This window comes from Hevea brasiliensis, chromosome 4 (assembly GCF_030052815.1).
Source record: "Hevea brasiliensis isolate MT/VB/25A 57/8 chromosome 4, ASM3005281v1, whole genome shotgun sequence".
In the NCBI taxonomy this organism is placed as follows: domain Eukaryota; kingdom Viridiplantae; phylum Streptophyta; class Magnoliopsida; order Malpighiales; family Euphorbiaceae; genus Hevea; species Hevea brasiliensis.
The window spans coordinates 5406560-5427454 of NC_079496.1; the positions used below are offsets into that span (position 1 = coordinate 5406560).

The 20895-nt window shown below is 30.5% G+C and overlaps 2 protein-coding genes across 2 annotated transcripts; one reads left to right on the top strand and one right to left on the bottom strand.

Annotated features, from left to right (window-relative positions):
* The first annotated feature begins 1052 nt into the window (after positions 1 to 1052).
* On the top strand, positions 1053 to 5146 carry LOC110642107 (ethylene receptor 2). The gene is made up of 3 exons (XM_021794055.2): positions 1053 to 1562; positions 2014 to 3895; positions 4416 to 5146. Exons 2-3 carry the CDS (start codon positions 2141 to 2143, stop codon positions 4956 to 4958), a joined length of 2298 nt encoding a protein of 765 aa, XP_021649747.2. The 5' UTR covers positions 1053 to 1562; positions 2014 to 2140; the 3' UTR covers positions 4959 to 5146.
* Positions 5147 to 18947: 13801 nt separating this feature from the next.
* LOC110642101 (AT-hook motif nuclear-localized protein 20) lies at positions 18948 to 20179 on the bottom strand (the record flags this gene model as incomplete). Its single annotated transcript, XM_021794049.2, has 1 exon — positions 18948 to 20179. A coding segment is annotated over one exon (969 nt), but the record flags the coding sequence as incomplete, so codon positions are not given.
* Between the last annotated feature and the right edge of the window lie 716 nt (positions 20180 to 20895).

Here is a 20895-nt window from a genome sequence, read left to right on the forward strand (position 1 = left end):
CCATCACCGTCTCGTACGGTTCAGTTCTTAATAAATTAAAAAAGATAGAGGGACTGCCAATCGCTATTCTAGCGTGTGTGATGGATATTGTCTTAGGTAGCATGTGCCTGTCACGTGATAAGTTTGAAGATCCATAGTTAATAAAGCCGCCGAGCTTTGGCATGAATATTTTTTTTCCTTTACTTAACAGTGCACGTTTTCTGTTCGATATGAAAAGTTATTTATGTCATTTATTTATTTTATAATTTCTAAGCATATTTTTGTTTTTATTTTTATTTTTATTTATATATATATTTTTTTGCAAAGGGAAAGTTTGGATGAGTAATGAGTAAGTCAACCTAAGTCACAAAGGAATGAAACATCAGCAGTAGGATACAAAGCTTGCGGACGTTCATCAGAAACATAAAAATCCAAAACGATAGTTGGGGTTACACTAAATAATTACCTCCGTCAAGAACGACCACAACCCACCCAATCCCGAAGCGCGTGTATGGAAATGCGAATGATTTTTCCAATATTATCATCGACTATTCTTGGATTCTTTTTAACCATCTTCCACCGCCAATCATCCAACGACCATGAATCTAATAAGCTTTCCTAGATTTTGTTCTTGATCCATACGCCAAGTACATGTACGGAACATATTTTTAATTAATTAATTAATTAATTAATCAATATTTTCATTAATTACTATTCCTTCAAAAATATTTAAGAGGTTGAAAAGACGCGCGAGTGTCGAGGGTGGGTGAAGAGAAAGGAAGGAAGCAGAGGCGGGGGAGTAATGTTTTGGGATCCAAGTGCCGCGAGGCAGACACAATTTCCTTATAAGAAAAACAAAAGCAAAACGGAGACCGGTTCAATGTTTTGGGAAGAAATGTGTAAAAAAAAAAAAAAGAAAAAAAAGGAAGAAAAATAAAAAATGAAAAGAAAGTAAGGGAAAGATAAAACAAATCTTTTTGAGTGTGAGGAGGACGTTTTGGTTTCAAAGGCGTCTAAGTTCTCTTCATGTATCTCCCTCTCTCATTCTCTCTTGCCCATGGGGTCCCACTCCTTGTCATCTCTCTTTCCCTTTCTTTGAAAACAACGGCGGAGACATAAACACTCAACACGTTTTTAGTTTTCTCTGCCTTCCACCCCCTCTCCTCCTCCTGCACCCCTCCGCCCTTTTCCTTGTTTCGTTTTTCATATACATAGAGAGACAAGGTACTTACCTTGATTCCTCCCTTTCTTTTCTCTTTGTTTCTTCCTTAGCTGTAAACTCACAAGAACTCCTTTCTTATATTTGGTTGTTTCTTTTGCTTCTTGCTCTTGTTTTTGCTTTCTGTCAAACCAGGGGCCGGTTTTTGGTCTATTATTACCTCTCATTTTTTAAATATTGGGTTTTGGTTTTGTGGGCCAATAGAGTACGAAGGTTCCTACTTGGGATCGTTACTCTCTGATGGAAATGTGTTACTGAGGAGATTTCTGCTTTTTTTGGTCTATCTTTCTCTGTATATGAACCATCTACTACTCCTTTGCATGTTTGAGGGTAAAGAAGATCTGGAAGTGAGCTTGCTTTGCAGGTATGGGTTTTCTCTCATTGGCCTGCATTTCTTTTTTTTCTGGGTCTTTTTCTAAGAACAGAAAGTTGGTAGCTTTTCCAGTTCCACTCTGATTTTCTTATTTCCTGGCTAAGATTATTATTATTTTTTTATTTGTTAAAGGAGCGGTCTTTTGGCTTGTGGGCTTGTAATCTTTTTCTCTTCCTTTTTATTTAGGTTTATTTTATTCTTGATCGAGGAAAATGTCGTGTTCTATGCTACTGTATCATTTTTTTAATTTAATAATATGTACGAAGATATCTGTTAATGAAAAATGAAGAAACGAAGAAGAACGTTTGCTAAAAGTTTTTTGTAGGATTAATTGACAATATATGAGCAATTTGTGCTAGATCCCCAAATTAGTGTTAATTAATTTCTTTAAAACATTTAATAGGATTTTGATTTTGTTGAGCTATTTTCTTTTTCCTTACAGGTGATCGGAATGAAAGATGCTGATGTTTAATTTTTAGATGAAGGCAGCTGTTCTGCAACTTCCGTGAAAGATTTAATCTTTATCCCACATATGTATTGAAATAGCAGGTGCAGCCTTATTGTTCACAATGTTAAAACCTTTAGCTCTTAGGCTGCTGTTGCTTTCTTTACTCTTGATATCAGTATCTGCAAATGACAATGGCTTTCCCCGGTGTAATTGTGACGATGAGGGCAGTTTATGGAGCATAGAGAACATTTTAGATTGCCAAAGAGTGAGCGATTTCTTGATTGCCGTGGCCTATTTCTCGATCCCTATTGAGCTGCTATACTTTGTTAGCTGCACAAATGTCCCGTTCAAATGGGTCCTATTTGAATTCATTGCCTTCATTGTACTTTGTGGATTGACCCATTTGCTCAATGGCTGGACCTATGGCCCTCATCCATTTCAGCTCATGCTTGCCCTCACTGTCTTCAAGATTTTAACTGCTTTGGTTTCTTGTGCCACTGCCATTACTCTCTTCACCCTCATTCCTTTACTTCTCAAAGTGAAGGTAAGAGAATTCATGTTGAAGAAAAAGGCATGGGATCTTGGCCGTGAAGTTGGGATTATAATGAAGCAGAAAGAAGCTGGACTGCATGTTCGTATGCTTACTCAAGAGATTCGAAAATCGCTTGATAGGCATACTATTCTTTATACAACCCTTGTTGAGCTATCTAAGACACTGGGGTTGCAGAATTGCGCAGTGTGGATGCCTAATGAGATCAGAACAGAGATGAATTTGACCCATGAGTTGAATGGGGGTAATTATTCAAGTATGGATAATTGTTCAATACCAATTACTGATCCTGATGTTGCTAGGATTAAAGGGAGTGATGGAGTGAACATACTTAGGCCTGATTCAGCACTTGCTGCTGCAAGCAGTGGAGACCCTGGTGAGCCAGGGCCTATTGCTGCAATTCGAATGCCAATGCTTCATGTTTGCAATTTCAAAGGGGGAACTCCTGAGATAATTCAGGCTTGTTATGCAATATTGGTGCTTGTTCTTCCAGGGGGACAACCTAGATCTTGGACCAACCAAGAATTAGAGATAATTAAAGTGGTAGCTGATCAGGTGGCTGTGGCTGTCTCCCATGCTGCAGTTCTGGAAGAGTCCCAGCTCATGAGGGAGAAGTTGGAGGAGCAAAACCGAGCCTTGCAACAGGCAAAAATGAATGCAATGATGGCAAGCCAGGCTAGGACAGCATTTCAGAAGGTAATGAGTGATGGTATGAAGAGACCTATGCACTCTATTTTAGGCCTGATTTCAATGATACAGGATGGTAGGCTCAGTAGTGAGCAACAGATCCTTGTTGATGCAATGATGAAGACTAGCAATGTCCTAGCAACATTGATAAATGATGTGATGGAGATTTCAACAAAGGATAGTGGAAGGTTTCCATTGGAGGTGAGATCTTTCCGGTTACATGCCACTATCAAAGAGGCTGCTTGCCTTGCCAAGTGCTTATGTGTTTATAGGGGCTTTGGTTTTTCAATCGAGGTTGACAAATGCTTGCCTGATCATGTAATGGGTGATGAGAGGAGAGTTTTTCAAGTGATTTTGCATATGGTTGGTAACCTGCTGGATGGCAATAACATAAGAGGATCTGTGGTACTTAGGTTTTTCTTGGAGAATGGAAGTCAGGAAAGGAATGATCATAAATGGGCAGCTTGGAGATCTAGCACGACTGATGGAGATGTATATATCAGATTTGAAATCACAATGAACAATGATGGTTTTGAATCAGAGGGTTCAAGTTCAGTCATGCAGCTTGGTGGTAGGACGTATGCCAGTGATGGAATTGATGAGGGCTTGAGCTTCAGTGTTTGCAAAAAGCTGGTCCAGGTAAGAATCTAAATTTTGCATGCTGCATTTATGCACAACTATAGGCTTATGATTGCAGTTTTTTGATTTCTTTTCAAAATGGGCTTTTTATTGGTGAGGATGATGATAATAAGTTACACGCTAGACGCATGGTGTTAATCTATAGTACATCTTCTTTGGGCACAATTTTTATTTACTTTTATAAGTTGATATAGAGTGAAAACCTATGATTTTCTTGTACCACATTATGTTTGCTAATTTACAATTTAACTTGCATGGTAAGAATTTTTTGGCATGATGATTGTGGATTTTGGTCTTTCCAATACTCAACAAATTATGCAATAAATATTGTTAGTATATATATTTTTTTTTCACCGAGGACGTGTAAATGCAAATCCTGTAACTTTTTTACTTGTCACACAAATCACAATTGCAGCAAGCCTGAAATTATTTGTCTAATACATAATTGAAGTGATCATATGTAGTAGTCTTTGCATTTAACCCTATTATTCTTTGTTTCCTATCTTTGTATGATTGGCAGTTGATGCATGGTAAGATCTGGTTAGTCCCTAACTCTCGAGGTTTTCCTCAAAGCATGGGGCTAGTTCTTCGGTTTCAACTTCGGCCATCCATTTCAATAGCCATCTCTGAATCTGGAGAATCTTCAGAGCACCCACATTCCAACTCTCTTTTCAGAGGCTTGCAAGTATTATTAGCTGACGAAGATGATGTGAACAGAGCTGTGACCCGGAAACTGATTGAGAAGCTAGGTTGTTGTGTTACTACCGTTTCATCTGGATTTGATTGTCTTAGCATCATTGGGCCGAGTACGTCTTCTTTCCAAATTGTTCTTTTGGACCTTCAGATGTCCGAGTTGGATGGATTTGAAGTTGCATCAAGAATCCGGAAGTTCAGAAGCCGTAGTTGGCCATTAATTATTGCCCTGACATCAAGTGCTGATGAAGAGGTGTGGGAAAGATGTTTACAGATTGGAATGAATGGTGTCATTCAGAAACCAGTTATGCTTCAAGGAATTGCAAATGAGCTTCGAAGGGTCCTTGTGCAGGCAAACAAAGTCATCTAACGACATTCTGTAAGTCACACAATTGAAGTAACCTTGATTCTTCGGTTTTGGGGTCTGATAGAATAGCCAAATAGCTTCAAATGAGTGGCCCCCATCCTAAAACACCCACCAGGCTTCTAGTATAGAAATGTTTACATATACAACATTTACACCCACATTAATGGTATACAAAAATTAGCTCCTTGTCATTTCTTAATTTGATGCATCCCCTCCCCCCTAAATTGCAAACAAAGTTGAACATCTCATGAATTATCTAATTTGACTTAAACAGTAGCCTCGTATTAAGTGAACAGATAGCGCTATCTGCGAGTTTGATTGGAGGTTCTTATCATGCAAGTGGTAGAGATAATAGTAGACATCCTGAAGAAGAGGTGAATAACAGTACATAGCTAGAAGCCTAGAATACAAGTTGTAAATGCATTAATATTATTCTCTTAAATAATTCCCACAATGCTCTTAACTAGTACAATTTGCAATGGAGAATAGCTTGCCCTGGATTATTGTTTCTGTTTGATGCATGTAATTGCAAGTTTATGTTGGTAGATTTATATATACATCATTTTTTCAAGGATTATATAGTTCTGTGAGATGGAACAATTGTTCAAGCAGTTAGAAGTTTTTTCGCAAACTTTTGCTAGCTATGGGCGTCATGAAGTGATCACGTGCCATGCATATTCTGTCACGCCAGCCGGGAACGCATGATATATATTAAAAGTCGCACTCAGTAAATTCAGATATTTTTATTTCTACAATGAGTCGAGATATATATTAACATTATTTTTTTGGTTTATTCGGAGAAAAAGTAAACCATGCATGAATCTCAATGCGTACGTAGGCTCTTTTTTGGTACAAAAATCACAACAAGTGGACCATCCCTTCCTACACAACTTGGGTTTTTAATTGTAATTTTCTGTGTAGGGTTTGATTTATCGTTAAGCTAGGTTTAGGTGGGTTTAGTGTATATAAAATGTCCTTAGGCCTTAATAATAATAAATTAATAATAATTAGGATTGCAAGCCAACCTTATATAGTTGTTCACGCCTAAGGAAGTTGGCGCTATCATTGTCCTATTAGTAATAATAGACGTTAGATATTCTAAATAAATAAATAGATAAAGACTTGACGTTCGATCCTTTTTTCGAATGTTGACTCACTTTATATATATATATATATATATAATCAGATGTTTTAGTCAGTAATTTTAACATAATTTAAAATTTAGTAAAATAGGTTTTGAAAATGCTGCCTAAATTTCTTGAGCTTTTTTATTTGGAAGTGGCATTAGGAGATGGCTTATTGAGAACGAATTATTAGGTACGACATTAAAGGTTGGTGAGTTACCCTTTTCATCATTAATTTCCTTGGTGTATATCGCTGTCCTCGACCCAACCCTTTTATCCAAAAGTACGTTTCTTCTTGTTTTTTTCATCAATATAAAGCAAATTGTCCTGCTATTTATAATAGCAGCAGAGAGATTTTTAGTTTTTATGAACAGCAACCATTTCTGGTAAGTTCTCATCCCAACTTCAAAACTCAATTCAATCTAATGGATTTCAAATTACAGTGTTGATAATAACTTCAGGACTCAAACATTGTCGGTGGAACTGGAAGGTGTCTCATGGAGAGCGGCACAAAATCATAAATCAGATCAAATTTCTTCTTCAAATATGAAATATTAATAATAAAGAACTTGGTCAAAGAAAGGATGGGCCTGAACTGAATCCCCAATATATATTATATAAAAGAAGCAACTTGGGCTAAAACCTTTTTTAATTGTTGATGCTTAGTGTTAGGGGGTCTGAATCCCAAATATATTATCACTTAAAAGTTTTGTCTTTGATAAGAGTCCTTGTGGCAACTTGTAAATAAAATATATTCTGTCATAGGAACACACTGAAAGAGAGATGGGTTTATATTTTTTAACCCAACTTGAAAAATATAGAGAAAAGAAAATTGAAGAAATGTGCCAAAGGGCTCTGTATGCAAGCATTTTTTTTTAGATCTTGATTTTATTATATTGATTTTTGTTGTCAAGGTTAGATTACATGATGGATGGACAGAAGTGAGCATGATCTATGATTAATTTTTTTGTTTTTGCCAATTTGTTTATTGCATAGGAGTGTGCCACCCTTCATGTATTATATAAATATATCAAAATGGAAAGCAGCTCTAGCCCCAATATCTTTAACCCTCTAATTTTTTAGATTGTGGAGATAATGAAGAAATTTGAGGTTGCCCAATTGAGTAATTTGGATTTTGCTGTCTATGCATTTGCTGGCTTAAAAAAAAAAAAAATTAAAGACTTACTGTAACTAACATGATGATGATTGCACACATTTCATGGTTTTGCAAGAAAATGAGGGCATATGAGAAGGATTAAACCCATTCCTGTTTGCTTCCACTTGGCTCTTCTCTAAATGACAATTTTTTGTTTGATTAATTTTTTACACTTGATTTCTATTATAATTCGAATTTAATATCCCTGAAAATAATTTTTTAAACAATTTAATTAATTATAAATTTATATTATAATTTTTAATTATAAATTTAGTAATATAATATAAAATGTTAAATTTTTAATTATATATATATATAATCCTAAAGACAAAGGATAATGCCTTTTTGCATTTTTTTTAATCCTACTATTATAATTATTAATTTTTCCTTATTGATAATTACTTTGTATTAGAATATTATCTTAATTTATCTTTTGAGATTTGATTAAACACAACACAACCAGAGAAGCCCATAAAAAAAATACATATCTACAGTCTAAGGCCACTCTCCTTTATGGACTCTTTCGGATTCAGGTTGGAGCCCAATACCATTAACAATTTTTACCATATGTTGAAAAGAAATGAAACGAAAAAAAATACAAGCAAACCAGTATAGGAAGGAGAGAAGCTGGAACCTGAGACCAATTCCATTCTGAACTGAAGAAAGCTGAAGCCTGTCCCTGCCCTCTAAGGGTATTCAACTTGGGCCTGGAATTTCACACCTAGTTGACACAAACTTTCTTTCTTTACATCAAATTTAAATCAGGAATTTTATTTTATTTTTTTAATAATTTTCTTCTTCGTCATCTGTGAAAATGAAACTCCTTTTAAATACTCAAGCATACAAACACACGTCTGGGGCAGGTTAGTAGACATTATTGTTTTTATTTGGCGGCAAATCAACTTTTTATTTATTAATACGAAAACTATATAATAACATCAAAATCGACTATTTTAAGAATTCCACTAATGTGTTCGTGACAACAAACTAATTTATCTATCATTCGCAATACATATGTAATTTTAAAGAGTAAATGGCAAATATACATATATAGTTTAATTTATGTGGGTAATTACTTATTAAAAATGATGAAAAACACTTACATATTAAAAAAAAAAAAAAAAAGAGTGAGAAATTGCTCACTTAACGTCTATTTAGAAGAGCAATTGAATCGTGAACTAATTTTTGGTATTTAGATTTGCATTGGCTCGTTTCATTTCAAAATTTTAATTTATAATTTTAAGGCTATATTATAAAAAAAATTCAAAATTTTATAAATTTTTTTAATTTTAGCAAATCATTTTAATCTTATCAATTTATTCCTAAACCTTTCTTATTATTTTTAATTTTAACAATAAATTTAATTAAAATAATCGAATTCATTAATGGACAAAGATAATTCAATTCTTTTAGCTCATTATTATTAATTTTATCTAATCTTTTTAATTTTATTAATTTATTCAGATAATTTTTAATATTTTCATTAATTTTAACAAACTTATATTGATAGAAAAATATTTAATTATTAAAATATATTTCTAATATTGTATTTAATTATTAAAATATATTTCTAATATTGTTACGTTATCTTAATTTTTAAAATTTCTCTCTACTTATTCTTCTAATTTGCATTTTTCTCATAAAATAAGTGTAAAAAATATAACCAAAAAGAAATTTAATTATAATTTTTTAAAACGATTATATATATGTGTATATATATATATATATATATAAATATAAGCAAAGAGGGAGAGAAGTTAATTAAAATATATTTTATTTGACCTAGTAAAATAATATTTTTATCAATTTAAAAAAATTGCTAAAATTGAAAATTTGAAATTAACATAATTAGGTCTAACTTATTTGTTAACACAAAAATATCAATATGTGTTATTTGTTTCTCCAATATCAATTGAGTCTACAAAAATTCGTATTGAAACTTTATTCTATTAATTAATAATTGTTTTTAACTTTATTTTTCTACTTAAATTAAGATACTCTATTAAAATTCATTAATATCAAAATAATATATTTTCGATTTAATTTTATATGGTAAATTTATTACGAATAATGATAGGAATAACTATAACATTTGTATTTATAAAAAAAATTATTTATTCTAATTGTATATATTGTAAAGTTAAATGTAATTTTAATTATTTTATTATTGTTTATTTATTTAAAATAATATAAGGTAAATTAAACAGATACTTTTAATTACTTATTATATTTGCTAAATGAAATCATTTAATATTATTCTTAAATAATAAAAAAAATATTTTTAATTTAAAAATAGATGTCAGTTTTCTAAGTCAATTATCTCTTTCAAATTTTCAATACCTGTTAGAAGAAAAAGAAAAATAAAGAAAAGTGTGAGGAAGGAAGAGTCAACCCAATGGAAAATGTCATAATCAAGATTAGGACTTTCTTACCATCCAAAATCTTTCTTGGACCATGCAATCACCAGCAGTAGTTAACACCCAAATTTGTGTTCAACGATCATCTAGGGATGGTTAGACTTACATTACATTAAACAATTTCAATTAAACAAATAAAAAAAAAAAACACAGGGCATGAATGCTTCAAATTAAAACCATGGTCATTATAAAATATATGCAATTTGCACTACGCTCCAACCCAAAGTTCCAACTCCACACCTATATAATATTATAAAGTCGGCATTTATTTAGACTTTTTCTTAACTTGTTTGCATTTCCTTGGAGGGTCAAATATTTCACTGTCAATATAAGAAATTAAAGTCATTGGTGCCTGTGTACTATAATATAATAATGTCAAAATTGTAATTTCCTTTTAAGACAAGTGGTAGAAATATATATATATATATATATATATATATATATATATATATATATATATATATATATATATATATATATTATTGTTTTAGGTTCATTTAATTTTAATTGAGATTTAAATTATAATTTTAAAAATAATTTAATTATTATTAAATTTAAATTCATTGATGGTCAATAATGTCATTAAGAGATTAAAATGAGAATGAAAATAATAAAAATTAATTCTCGAAAAATTTTATTTATATTCGATTCATTATAAATTTAACACATATATAAATATGTGAGACCAATATATTTATAGGTGAGTTCATCATATATCTTGTGTCTAATTAATTCGTTATTATTTTATTTTCATTTTAATTAAATATAATAATTAATTATGAAAATTGCTTGTAATATCTTATTTTTAATTAATTATATATCATTAAATGCAAGAAAACTGTATACATTGCACATTCATGAACTAATTATATATATATATATATATATGAACATTCACACACCCTAGTCTTGGATTACTGCCTAAAATGATATAACTTGTTGCATTTTTCAACATAAGCATGCCTCTAATATATATATATATATATATATATAACTCATATGGTCATTACGATTTGGAAAGATATCATTCACAACACACATTACAAGAACAAGATGTTTTAATCATTCAACTAAAAAAGAAATGGTAAAAATTGAAAAACAAAGGGTAAATTTAATAGTTTGATTTCTTAATAAGCCATTTCTATAAAAAATAAAAAAATTGGGCAATTCTAAATTATATGATTGATTGTAGGTATTAAATAATATATATGATTGATTGACTGTAGGTATTAAATAATATTATCTTAGGGAATTGTATAATATCTTTAATTTAAAATTAAGCTCCCAGACCTTTTGCTATTAATTTTCTTATTTGTTATCTTCAGCAATACACACATTTGCTGCCTCTCCTGTGAACATCTTCGATTATTGATTTTAATATATATCATTGGATTTCTCTAAAGATTCATTTTAATGTAGTTATAGGACGTTAATTAGTATTATTACTCAATCTCCTTAATTTAACTATATAAAAAAAAAGATTGATTATGAAAAATTCGAGTTTATATAAGAATGAGTTTAATAATTATTAGATTAAATATTTGTATTTAAATTTGTGTATTCATTATATATACTTTAATTAATTTTACACATATCTTAATACAAATATTTGACCTAATAATCATTAAATTTGTTTTTATATAAGATCGAGTTTATATTAGATGCACCCATATAAAAATCTTTGTGGATCAACATTTAATGTAGATAAAAAAATGTGAAAAGTCCTCAAAACCCTCTATCATTTATTTGTGCACATTTTTTTTATGAAAATTAATTAAAGAGTAATAATGTGAAAGCATTCATTTTTTTTTTAAAATACTTTGCGAATCAATTTGATCCGATCAATAAAGATAAAATAATATTTTCTACTTCTTAATTATAGAATGATATAAATGCCTTTAGTCTAGAGAGGGATAATATTTAGAGGCTGATATTTGAAATTCAAATTTTATCTTGATTATAGAGCAACATTAAATTATAATAATTACTTCCAATGTTATAATTTTATTAAATCTAATGGCTATTAGTGTTGAATTAATATATTGTAGCATTGTTCATTTATTTATATTTGCTAAGCCTAAGATGAACAAACTTTATCTTATCTGCTGTATTTCTGAGTCGTTTATATGTACCAATAGATTTCATCTTATAGTAATACAATCCATGCTCATACTATTATACCAACAATTATGAAAAAGGAAATCTGACAATATTAATTAATTAATAATACTAAAATAAAATATTAATTTTAAAATTAATGTAAATTATTATTAGGATTAGAATTATTAACTAGAATAATTGATAATATTTTATTATAAGGAATAAAGTTATTATTAGAATTTAATATATATTAAATTTTAGTAACAATGATCTTAAGAATAAAATTGTTAAGAATATAATTAATATATATTAAGAATAAATTTACTATTAGAATTTTAATATATTAAATTTTACTTCTTAGTTATATATATTAATTTAGATTTTATATATATACTAAATTCATTTATAATTACCTCTTAAAGTTCTATTAGAGAATAAATAGTATATAGTTTTCATACATAATTCAATTAGAGATATAAAAAACCTAATCATATTTTAATTACAGATATAACATACATCAATTGAATCATATATTATAATTATATTAGCTTTTTATTAAACTATATATATATATCAATTAAAGCATATATGACAATCATGAATTATAAATTATATTTAATTTAATTAAATACTATATATATGGCCCTACATTTATAAATTGAACCATATCTTATAATTATTTTAACTATGCAGACATTTGCTTCATATAATTTATACATTATACTGTATATATGTTAATTCTATACATTTCCATATAGTTAGTACATAACATTATAATATATATTACATCTTTCAGCAACTACTCCTTATAAAATTATTAGTACATAAGTTATTTATGAAATATATATTTTTTCTTAAAAAAAAAGTATAAAATATATTATAATTAAATGTGATATGTATACCTTATCTTCATATAAATATTATATAACACTATAATATGTGTTAAATCTTTCATCAACTACTCCTTATAATTTAATTAGAACTTAAATCAATTATGAAATGTATTATAATTAAATGCTATGCATACCTTATATAATTAGTACTTAAATAAATGATGAAAATTATTATAATTAAACATGCTATGCATACCTTAGATAGCACTATAATATGTGATACATCTTTTGATCAATTGCTTTTATAAAATTATTAGTATTTAAATCAATTATAAAATATATTACAATGAAGTGTAATATTTCTATACCCTAGATCCATATAATTAGTACATTAATAACACTATAATATGTATCATATAATTGTTTAAATGCTCCATATCCAATTTAGCAATTTTTTTAAATTAAAAAAATATACAACAGATCAAAATGACTGTGTTTAGAGAGGAAATTTTAACATTTAAATATTACCCAATCAACCAGACATCTTCGCATATATCTGAAGTGACAACTTTTCTTCTTCCAAAAGTATGTTTCATTCTCTACAAACCAAAGAAAATCATCTAGAGTGAGGATTTTTTTTTTTTTTTTTAATAACTTGATGTAATTTGGGGGAAAAATTTTAAATATCTGGCTCAATTTATGAACTGGTGAAGGAAGAGGGTCACAGATCTAAGTCTCAACAGGAATTCAATTAGTTATATATTATATATTATTTTCATTATATGTAATAAGTAATTTATTAAAAATTATAAATTTTTATTAAAATATAGAGATTTTATTAAATATTATAAGCAAATTATCAAATAATAGTAGAAAATTTGAATAAAATATATTTATTTTCATAAATTATTTAAATACTTTATTAAAGTTTAAAATTATAATATTGTATAATGTAAATATAATTATTTAATTTTCATCATAAAAATTAAAAAAAAAATTGATATATTATAATATAATTGACAAAATAATTTTATAAGAAAATTATGAAATGTAATTTTATAACAAAATGCATTATCTTCATTGTTGCTTAGTTAATGCCTTATAACATAATCACGAGAGCACAGGTTCTACTCCTTGTGGCATTTGTCAAAATTGTTTTCCATGAGGATGATCTCCAACTGGGTTATCACTTTCAACTACTCTGGAGAAAATCTTTACCGCCACTTTTAATAAGGTTAGGATTGTAATTCCATTTACAATTTATGGAGTTCTAATATTCTCCATTTGATCCGATCAGTTTGATCTTTTTAACATCACTCTTTTTCTAATATGAAATTATATGATTACCCATTAATCCACAGTAATCTATATAGCATTAATTAGGACATGACCATTAGATGTGTGCTCAATGAAACGACGCATGAATAGGTTTAATTAGGACATGACCACTAGATCAAATATATAACAAGTGTCCAATATTAATTCTATCTATATGCACATTGATTTTGAGCTCACGGAAATTAAACTTGATGCCACATTCTAGGGTTTTGTGATTAATTTATTGAGAAATTAATGGCGAGCAAATAGATCTTGCTTCATCTAATCATATTGATCTCTTTGTTATCAAGTTGCGTTTTCAATCTCAAGGAAACAGCCAAATGAAATCAATTGTTTTTTCGAAAATTAGGTTAAAATTTGGTTCGTCGTATCGAAGAAGAAGACGTGTACTCCACGACAAGGGCACGGCAGGATCAATCGAATTTCAGCATCATCAACATGGACTTGAAAGAAAAGCTACCATTGTTCCTGAATTTCTCTTCGATGATGTCTGTGATCTACCCCACCACATAAGTTTAGTAATTAAATCCCCTATTAACTTTAATTATAATTATTATATATGCTTTAATGTGTGGTCAACATTTCATTAATGCAGAGTTAGTGGATTCCCTTTCAAATTAGTGTTTGATAGATAGTTTCTTACTGTATCAATGACAGCTGATTAGTTGCAGATGCAAGTGGAGATCGAGGCAGCACATTGGAACAAAAGGGAGAATATATTTGCTTTTATTGATCTTGTTAAATGATGATTATTTTAATTAGAATTACAGTAATTATTCTACAAAGGGATCAGAGGGGTCCATCAATATTTCAACTTTAGCTATATATGGAATGTTGCATCTTGTTTTAAATCAAGATTAATATTAACCATGACACGTGAATCCATGTGAAGAGGGTCCTCTATGTTGTATATAAAGATCCTCTGAGTACGCACCAATAGAAACCAGAAGATCATCGTAAAGAAGTTAATTTTACAGTGCTAGCAATTAATTACTTTGATGGAATAAAAAAGTTATGCTGAACTCTACGTAGCACTAGAAATCTTCAGTGACCATTCTAGATTACCAGCTAGCTAATTAAGGCAGATCAGAAATATTTTTAATTTGATTAATTACAATCATTAAATTTTTTATGAAATTAAGATTGTTCTAATCATCTTTAATCCATAAGTAAATCTCTCTCTACGTAAGTATGTTTTTGTGAATATATAGGAAACTATTAATGAATTTTAGTCCGGTGATATTAAAATTATTTTCACAAATGGGAAATCTCGAATTCAAATCTCAATTAGAAATTATGTATGGATATATATTACAATACTACCCTAGTTAAATGGTTAACTAGGGTCAAATTTTATTTTATTTTTATTATCTCTAATATGTTAGTAGGGTCCACAAATTTATATTTAGAAAAAAAAAATGACTTATGTGCTAAGATGAGACACACTCCCTTAAATTTAATTTAACATGTAGACAAAATTTCTTAAATTTTGAAAAATTAACCTATTATGTTAAAAATATTGGACTTTTTAGTGTGATTAGACTTTTGAAAAATAATTGCATTAAACTGAGTTGTGGAAATAGGCTTCCCACCGGTTCATCAACAATTGATTAAGCTTTTTGCAAGTACTGGGAGATGGGCATATCATCTTTCTTGAGCTCTTGAAGATTGATATGAAACTAAACTTATCTAGCACGTGAGACTTAGCCAAAGGCTTTGACTGAGGCATCCAAACTTGGAAGGAGGAACTAAGACCAATGCTAGATATATAGGCTTTGATTAAGGCTTGCGTGGCTCCATTACCTTAAGATTTTAGATTGAATATAGCGTTAAACTCATAAATATACTTTCTTTTACAAGGCTCAAAAAGGATTTTCTTTAGCATTTTGAGCTCCTCAAATTTCTAACACCAAGTTAAGCATTTGATCTCATTGAAATCAAACAGTAAACGCTCGGTTAGGGTTCATTTGAGAAGGAGTGGTGGATGAGGGCATTTCTTTAGTTTGGAGAAGAAAGTTGAGATGCTTTGCTGAATTTCATCTCTTGAAGATGATAAAAAGAGAATGTAGTGGATGGCGTGGTAATCAACAAAAATGAATATATAGTTAAATTAAGGGTTTTTCTTCCTTTTGAGTTATTCCTGTGTTACTATTAAAAGAAATATTCACGTGGACCATACAACAACATTTCTGTTCAATTATATGCTATTAATTTCCTTAACCAAGCAGGAAACTACTTTCACTTCTTCCTTTCTTTTTTTTTTGTTGGGTGCATGACTTGTAAACATTGAACATTTCAGAGACAAACCATCAAAATAGATTTCCTACTTATTATATTGGTCTAACCATTTGATTAGCATTATTAATATGAATATCACTTTCAGAGCTTTTTTTTTTTTTTTTTTTTTTTTTTTTTTTTTTTTAAATAAGCTCACTTTCAGAGCTTTTATTTAATCTTTGATGGAAACGTAAGCAACTGGACTATGTTTTATTATATTTTATTAAAAAATAGCTACCTATACAATCTATGTTGTCTTCGGGCCATGATTGTGTTTAGAATATTATGATACATAAATGTGTTAGTTATTCAAATGCCTAACAATCAAATGATACATAGATTATATACTAAATCATGACTTGAATTTTGGAAAAAAATTTATTTACATTTAAATATATAATTTGATTTATACATTTACTTAATAAAATTTAATATATTATACTTTTAAATAATATATTATTTATAAATCAAATAAATAAATATATTCATATATAGACAATAACTTATATGTGGGACCTGACAATAACTCTGTATGCATTTTGTACTAAGACAATTGGAGACCAATCTTCTGAATAAGACTTACATTTCTTTTTGAAAATGGGCATGAATTCTATGGGTCTGATCTATGATGTGTTTGTCTTAATTTTTTGTAATATTTATAATTAGGGATATTTTGAAATTAATTTATACATATTAAAATTAAATTCTTTTTCATTATTTTTAAAATACATTCTTTTTATATTAAATTAATACGTTCAAAATTTATAAATAATTTCAAAGTGATTTTTAGTAGAGTCGTGAGTGTGACTTAGAGAGTATTTGGTTTTGTTACTTATTTTTTATTTAAAATACATTTTTTAATTTATGAGGCAAATTAAAAATAAGTAATTTATTATTTAATAAAATTACTTAAAAATAGTTTTTGAATAGTTTAAGTGTTTGATTAAAAAGTGTTTAAAAGTAATTTAATTTATTAAAATTATCAAAAAATATATAACTAAAATGTTGTAATTGTTAAAATGTGAATAACGTTGATATTTTTGTAAATTATTAAAATAATATAATTTTTTAGTCAGTAAAAGAGTAATTTTAAAATAAATAGATTAGTCATAATTAAAGTATCTTTACTTATAAATTTTAAATTATTTGAAGTAGTTTTTTAACTTATAAGTTAAATTAAATGTTAATCTACTTATGACTTTTTATTTATAAATAGATTTGATCGACTTATAAATCAAAACAACTACTCTCTTAATAATATACATAATAAATTAAAAAAACTAAAAAAAAAAGGAACATTTGGTTACCACAAGAATAAACCTTAACAGTTAGTAATTCTTTGAAATACTATGAATTAGTTTATGTCTTTTGTCATGGAAACACGTACGTAATGTTTATTCCGAAGGAGAAGAAAAATTAATATTAAATCTCGAAGCAAGATTTGCTTAATTATTCCTAGAAAATCATTCTCCTCCGAGATGGAGAGAGTATAAATTCCCCCATTCTGCCACCAGATTTTCCATCCAATATAAGAAACTTTAATATCTACTAGTCTCTATGGGACAGATCTTGCTCATGGAGAGGCTCCCACGTTTGTACGAGGGGTTGGAGGAGTAATAGGGAGAAGAGCCATGCTGCGAATGGAGGAAGCTGCTTTACCTTGAGCAAACATGTGGGGGCTAGCTGTAGAAAGCCCTACCACTCTCACACAGCAGTACCCTCCAATTTTGGGAAATTGCCATACAGAATGACTTCTCTAAATACATTTCTTAATTTCGATTTCTTTTTTGTCTACATTCATGTGTACCATTCAACAAGTATTCTGCTCTCATATCTTTGGATTTTTTTTTTTTTTACAATTATTAATCATGTAATTTAATTCCTTTACTTAAAGAAAGCTTCAATATGTATACAATATGGAAAAAAAAGTGAACCAAAAAAATTGATAAATCTTTTATCATTTTCTTTGTATGTTTTTCCCCTCATTCTATAACATGTTCGTGTCTCGAGCAGCAGGTTTCTATATTTAAATTGAGTTGCTAAGTAAAATATCAGAACTAAAAACAAATTCCTGCTATTTTCAATATGAAAGAGTAAAAAGAAAAGCCAGAACATGCTTTACTAAACATTAAAAAAAAAAAAAGATATATGTATGGAGCAAAAGACATCATCATGAGTCATTTGTTAATATAAAATTTAGGATACTTTTCTTCTCCACTCTTAATTTTTTATACAATAGATAATTCAGTCTCTATTAAATTTATCAATTCTATTTTGTTGAAAAACACTGCTCCAACACCATTATGCAATTGTAAAGTAGTTGCTCTGCGTTGAATTGGTATCTTTACTAACCCTCCCTAATTTACGAAAATTAAAATCTTCTCATCACCATATACTTCTTAAATTATTAATAAATTCGTTCATAAAATCAGTCATTGAAGGAATTAAATTTCAAAACCCACTAGTTGGTCTTTAGAGTAAAGAAAGATATGCAATCCGGAAATTTTTTTCAAAACAAATTAAAGTTGGTGAATAGGAAGAACCCATAACTTTTTATGAGATTGGTCTCTGCACTACTACATCTCCAAAGTCTAATCCATCATATCATCATATAAAATAAAACCCAAAGCATTGAGCATCAATGTAAGGTATACATATAAAAAAAGAACTAAGAGTAAAATAAACAATTAATAATCGAGCCTAAAGTAAATCTAAATGGGGGAAACACTAGATGAAGAAATGAATAATTATTAAACAAGAAGTTGGGATAAAGTTAATTAAGAAAGAAGAAATCATCCCTTTTTTTTATTGCGAACAGAAAGGAGAAAAGGTAAAACCAAGTTTTAATATACATTCACTACCATGATTTCTCTTCTTCACAACTATATCTTGATTCTTCTACATAGTACCATTTTCTTTCCAAACATTTTTAATCCCTACCTTAATTTGAGTAGAAACACAAATAAAAGGCTCATGAAAATCTTCCTCTTCTCTCTCTTTCCTCCATTTATTAGTAAGGTGGCCGCGCATGAGCCCAAGCGTAAGCATCGTGCCCTAACTGACCTCCATTAGGAATTAGATTCGGCGGCAGATTATACAACGGCATGGCGGAGGGATCCGGCAGCCCAGCTTGTCCTCCGCTGCTTCCAATAGGTGGTGGAGAGTTACTGGACCCACCCTGGATCTGTCCTTGCCCACCACTACCAGCAGCTTCCTCATCATCCTCTAGTGGCAATCTTTCGTAAGTAGCATTAGCAAATGTTGCTGCAATGACCATCACAGGCCCTGCCGCTATCAGTGAACCCACCACACTTCCTCCCACGACTTGCCCTTGTCCTCCAGCCAGGTACACCGTCAGACCGGTGGAGCCAGGTGGGGAAGGTCCTGGCAAAAACGCCCCAGTTAAGGACAAAATCTCAAACCTACCATGAAGTGCCACTACGGCACCGGGTGCTGCAGGTTGCCTTAGGGTTACGTTGGCCACTGAGCCACTGCCGCTAAGCACACAAACCCCGCGTTGACGCCTCCGGGCAAATTGTGCGACGCTCTCAGCTACATCGGCTCCGCCAACAACTTCCAAAACATGGCTGCGGAGGGCATTAGGGCTGTCACGGGTGACAAAAATGGGTGGTTTGGGTTTGTTTTTGGAACCAGGAGGGCGGCCTCGGGGTCGTCGAGTACCAATTTCAACAGCTCCCTCTTTAGGCTCATCAGCCGTGTCTCTATCTTCTTCATCGCCACTCCTGTTACTGGTTTCATTGATGGAGAGTTCTCGGTTAGCTTTGCTGAGGGAAGGCGAATTGGATGAAGGGTCGAGGCCTGGCAGGCCAACTTGACCAGTCCACCAAGGATTAGCCAGGGTTAAAAATTTGGGAGGAAACAGATGGAGAAGAGAGGAGGAGAGGCTTAATTGAGGTTCTTGCAATGGTTGAATTTTGGATTGTTGTTTTGTCTCTTTCTGGAAAGGTTCCTGATCACAAAGTCAAAGCAAGGAATAGCGCAAGAAAACCAAGAATAGTTTGCCGCCCGAATAGGGTTCTTGTGTAGGTTACTATGCTGAGTCTTTCGCAGATTTTGATGAGAGAGAGAGAGGGATGAGAAGTTGTGACAAGAGAGAATTAGATGCAATTTCTAATATGGAATCAAGTAAAGGGGAGAAAAAGAAAAGAGGCCTTTCACAGGCGATGGTTAGTCCGAAAGATCAACGACCCAGAAGTGACCTAAACAGACAGAACAAAGAACAGATGCAAATCCCATAATAGAATCAACAGAGCAGAAAGAAAGAGAGAGAGTAATAAACAAAAGCAGTGAGAGAAATGAAAAGTTGATGTACAGTATAAAAAGAAGAAAGAACCCCTTTCTCTTTCTGTCTCGAGACAACAATGGATCAAATGTCTAATTTATAAGTTCGTTTCGTTGAATGTTGGCTCTTGTTTTGTGTTTAGGGAGCCAATGCTTTTATATTTTTCCTCCCAATTTTTACTTACTGGGCACTACTTAGTCATAACAACATAAGCTCTTCTTTTAGAGGTCATTGAAATTAGGGTTTCGTGGGGTCGCGTGAGCGTGGACAGGTGGGGAGCACGTCGTTTTCTCGTGCCCCAATCCAACATTTCAATATATAGAGAGAGAGATAGAAAGATGCCCATTTGATGGATATGTGGACATGGATGGAACCCTTGGCTTTTGAGCAGT

Bases quoted from the DNA above. Each gene is read 5' to 3' on its own strand.
- LOC110642107 (XM_021794055.2), top strand. From the start codon at position 2,141: ATGTTAAAACCTTTAGCTCTTAGGCTGCTGTTGCTTTCTTTACTCTTG. The intron at 3,896-4,415 runs GTAAGAATCTAA...TATGATTGGCAG, and splicing joins TTTGCAAAAAGCTGGTCCAG to TTGATGCATGGTAAGATCTG.